Here is a 3,405-nt window from a genome sequence, read left to right as displayed (position 1 = left end):
GGTCTAAGGATTTTTTCAAACACACTCTTCTGTCAGTTTCCCAATAGAAAGTATTACAATAGATGATTCCTGTTCTTTACAACCTGTTAAGGGCAATAGTGTTGCTTGGGCAGCTAATTTATTTTCTGTTCATATATAGGGTTAAAATAGTGAAACCACTGCAAATTTGAACACTGGACATCAAGTAATTGTTAATTTTTGGGTTATAATCATGCTGTGGCTATGTTTTAAAAGCATCATTATCCTTTAGATACATGCTGGGGGCTGGCAGGTGTCATGGTGGTTAGAAAGGATACAACCAAGTACTACGGAGACAAAATACCATGCTGTTCTAAATGACAAAAATAGGGCCAGATCTTTGGGCTGGCGGTTAAGGCAACCAGTTTCAATATGGCTAACCCCACTTGGAGGCTTGAGAAACATGTCGGATATGTGTGCGTGCATACTCAAAATTCCAAAGGGGGAGAGAGAGATGGAGGAGAATGGATTTCTGTGTGACCATTCACTATGGGGGGTGCTTTCTCCTCTCCCTCTCTCTGTCTCACTGTTTCTCTCTGGTGAGTACACATACCTCTAGCAAAAAAAATAAAAAGGAAAAATATTTTCTTGTAGCCACAAAACACATCTCATGAAACTAAAATGATTCCCAGACAACATTTTATTCTCAGTCCTTTTCAAGTTTCTAAATATATCCCAAAATGTATTTTTCAACATCTTTTTTTTAAAAAAGGTTTTTGCTATAGGGCACATGCACTCGCCAGGAAGAGAGAGACAGACAGAGAGACAGAAAGCGAGATATCACCCTCCAGGGAGGATGACCATGCCACAGTTCCTTCCCCTCCATTCTCCTCTTGGGATCTTGGGCATGCATGCACACACGTCCGGCTGAGTTTAAACCACCGGATCCAGGACTCAAACTGCGTTTGACTACATGGGAGTCCAGTGACATAGCCATTATGCCAACTGCTGGTCCTGACATTCTCTGTCTTGAGTTCCTTGTTATATGTGCCTCTCCAACATGGCAGCTTGTTTCACAAAAGTTGACAAGAAGATGCTGGAAAGGGAAGAGGGAGACAGTGAATCTGATACCAAGATAGAAACCAGTCTTAAAGTGATATTCCCTCACTTTTGCAGTATGCTCTTCATTTGAAGCAAGATTTTGTGATCCTGCACACGCTCAATAGGAGAGCTACTTACACCAGGGCATCAATACCATATCCTAAATCTTTGTATCTGAGTTTTGTGAATAGGAATTTTTAAATGTCTCCATTGCATTTATAAGCTCACAAAAGTTTTTTGGATCTGGAATTGTTGTTGCCTTTGTATTTCTTTTTATAAGTAATTCATGATCTTTAACAAAAATTCAGTTGATGGGAACCAGCAGTTAGCATAATGGCTATGTTGCTGGACTCCCACATAGTCGACCGCGGTTCGTGTCCCGGACCTGGTGGCTTAAACTCAAGCCGGGCGCATGTGCGTGAGCGCCCAAGATCCTGAGTGGAGACCAGAGGAGAAGGGATTGCGGCGTGACCATCCCCCCTGGGGGGTGATTTCTCGCTTTCTGTCTCTATGTCTCTGTCTGGCGAGTGCACGCGCGATATAACGGAAATCTCTCAAAAAAGAAAAACTCAGTTGAGTACAAAGAAAAAGAAATCAGCAAACAACTTACAAGAGATAACCACTGTTCGGGCCGGCAGGCTGCGTGGTGATTAAAGGCACTGGATTCCTACATGGTTGACCATGGTTCGAGTCCCTGCCCTGGCAGCTTGCTGTCTTACTTCCCCTCTCTCTCTCTCTCTGGTCAAATTAAAATAATAATCATTATTATTATATTAAATGAAGTTAAATAAAATAATTCTTAAAAAAAGAGATAACCACTGTTAACTTTTAGTGTACATACTTTACATTATTATGTAGTAAACATAATGGTTTCATCCTCTACACTTTAATGCTTCTCACAACTGAATTCAGATATTCACACAGAAATTTATCATCGCAGAAATTCCGAGTCAAAAGTCAAAATTATTCAGTCATATGAAGCAAAGTACAAAACAAATTACAAAACATCTCCAACTTAAAAAACAAAATTCTTGGGTTTACTTGTTTGCCTAAAAGATCTAAATTTTGGCCATCATGTATTTAATGCTTTCATAAGGTCATTAAAAACTGTTTCATTTCTTTTCAAACTACCAAACAGAACATATGAAAAACACATCAACCCATCTCAAAGAAATCAGCACCTGTATTAATGCTTTGGTATATTTAATTTCAACACTTTTCATATATTAAATAAACATAAGATTTTGAACAAAAAAAGAATACAGAGATTGCTTTTTTAAAACTGCTTTATTAACTTCACAATACATAATGAACATCTTTCCATGCAATAGGTAAAACTCCCCTGCAAACGAAATTCTTACAAACTGGACCAAAAAACACGACACTCAGTTAAAGGCTGGAAATAGGAAACCCACAATAATGAGTGACACCAAAAGGTTTACAACAAGAGTATATCACAAACATGTGAGTTTAGGAAGCAGGGGTCTCCCTATTAACTTAAAGGAAGACAGCAGGATTCAGGGCATAAGGCAAAACTCATCACGATGGCCATGGTGAGGGGGGTCAAGGCTAACTGCCCGCAGACTATGACTCAACTGCTTTTCCCTGAGCTTTTCCATCAGATGTCTCACTTCCTCCCCAAACCTCCCCATATTCTCTTCTCTCATCCTTGCCTGTGGCTCTCCCAGCCTATGCATCAAGTCCCATCTATACTGCAGGATGGGCTGCCTAACGCGGAACCGCCTACGGTTTCCTCTAGGCACACAGTGTTCACGAGCTTCCAGAGGAAGAGTCACAGGCTCCCCTTTATTAGCAACTTGTTCCTGTTCTTCATTTGCCTTTTGGGCATTTTCCATGTTGATATTTTTGACCACTCGTTCCTCTTTGGATTCCATTACTCCTAGGAGACAAAAGGAGAGAAGTGATTGAATTTTTGGTGGATGGTGTTCAGCACCTAGGACAGAGGCCCTACTATTCATTTGTCAAGATTGCGAGAACAGGCTATCAACGTTTAGTTTTATTTGTTTCATTTTCATTTTCTCCCCAGCCGAGAAGCCTCGTGCACCCTCTAGGGGGCCTCAGGTTTGATTCCTCCCCCTTTCCTCTCACTTCTCCCCTCCCCCCCTCAAACCCACCATTTTTCCTACAAATTCATCACTAGACCTCTGCAGGCATCAAAATGGAGGATTGGGAATGAGCGAGTTGGGGGGTAGGGGGAAATGTCTCAGACTGGGCTCTGCACCTGCCCTCCAGCAGCGTCCCTCGCACCGACCTGGGCCTATCCTTGCAGTCTCCTCCTCCTCCTGATCCTCGCCGCGAGGTGCGCCGCCGCGACACTTGGCCCCG

At 42.1% G+C, this 3,405-nt stretch overlaps 1 protein-coding gene across 2 annotated transcripts in view; it reads right to left on the bottom strand.

Annotated features, from left to right (window-relative positions):
• Positions 1–2,327: 2,327 nt before the first annotated feature.
• The window catches only part of LOC102481958 (protein BEX1), a 1,465-nt gene continuing 387 nt past the window's right edge, over positions 2,328–3,405 (bottom strand). The window contains exons 1-2 of one of the 2 annotated variants that reach the window (XM_006166051.2): positions 3,332–3,399; positions 2,328–2,959 (exon numbers count right to left, since the gene is read on the bottom strand). In XM_006166051.2, coding sequence (XP_006166113.1) covers positions 2,577–2,954 — 378 coding nt within the window. In that variant the 5' untranslated portion in view covers positions 2,955–2,959; positions 3,332–3,399 and the 3' untranslated portion in view covers positions 2,328–2,576. Of the gene's footprint in view, positions 2,960–3,331; positions 3,400–3,405 lie in introns of those variants that run through there. The other variant, XM_014583200.2, reaches the window with a different exon arrangement.

This window comes from Tupaia chinensis, unplaced genomic scaffold (genome assembly GCF_000334495.1).
Source record: "Tupaia chinensis unplaced genomic scaffold, TupChi_1.0 Scaffold144165_1, whole genome shotgun sequence".
NCBI lineage: Eukaryota > Metazoa > Chordata > Mammalia > Scandentia > Tupaiidae > Tupaia > Tupaia belangeri.
This window is presented reverse-complemented; position numbering and strand designations above follow the sequence as displayed.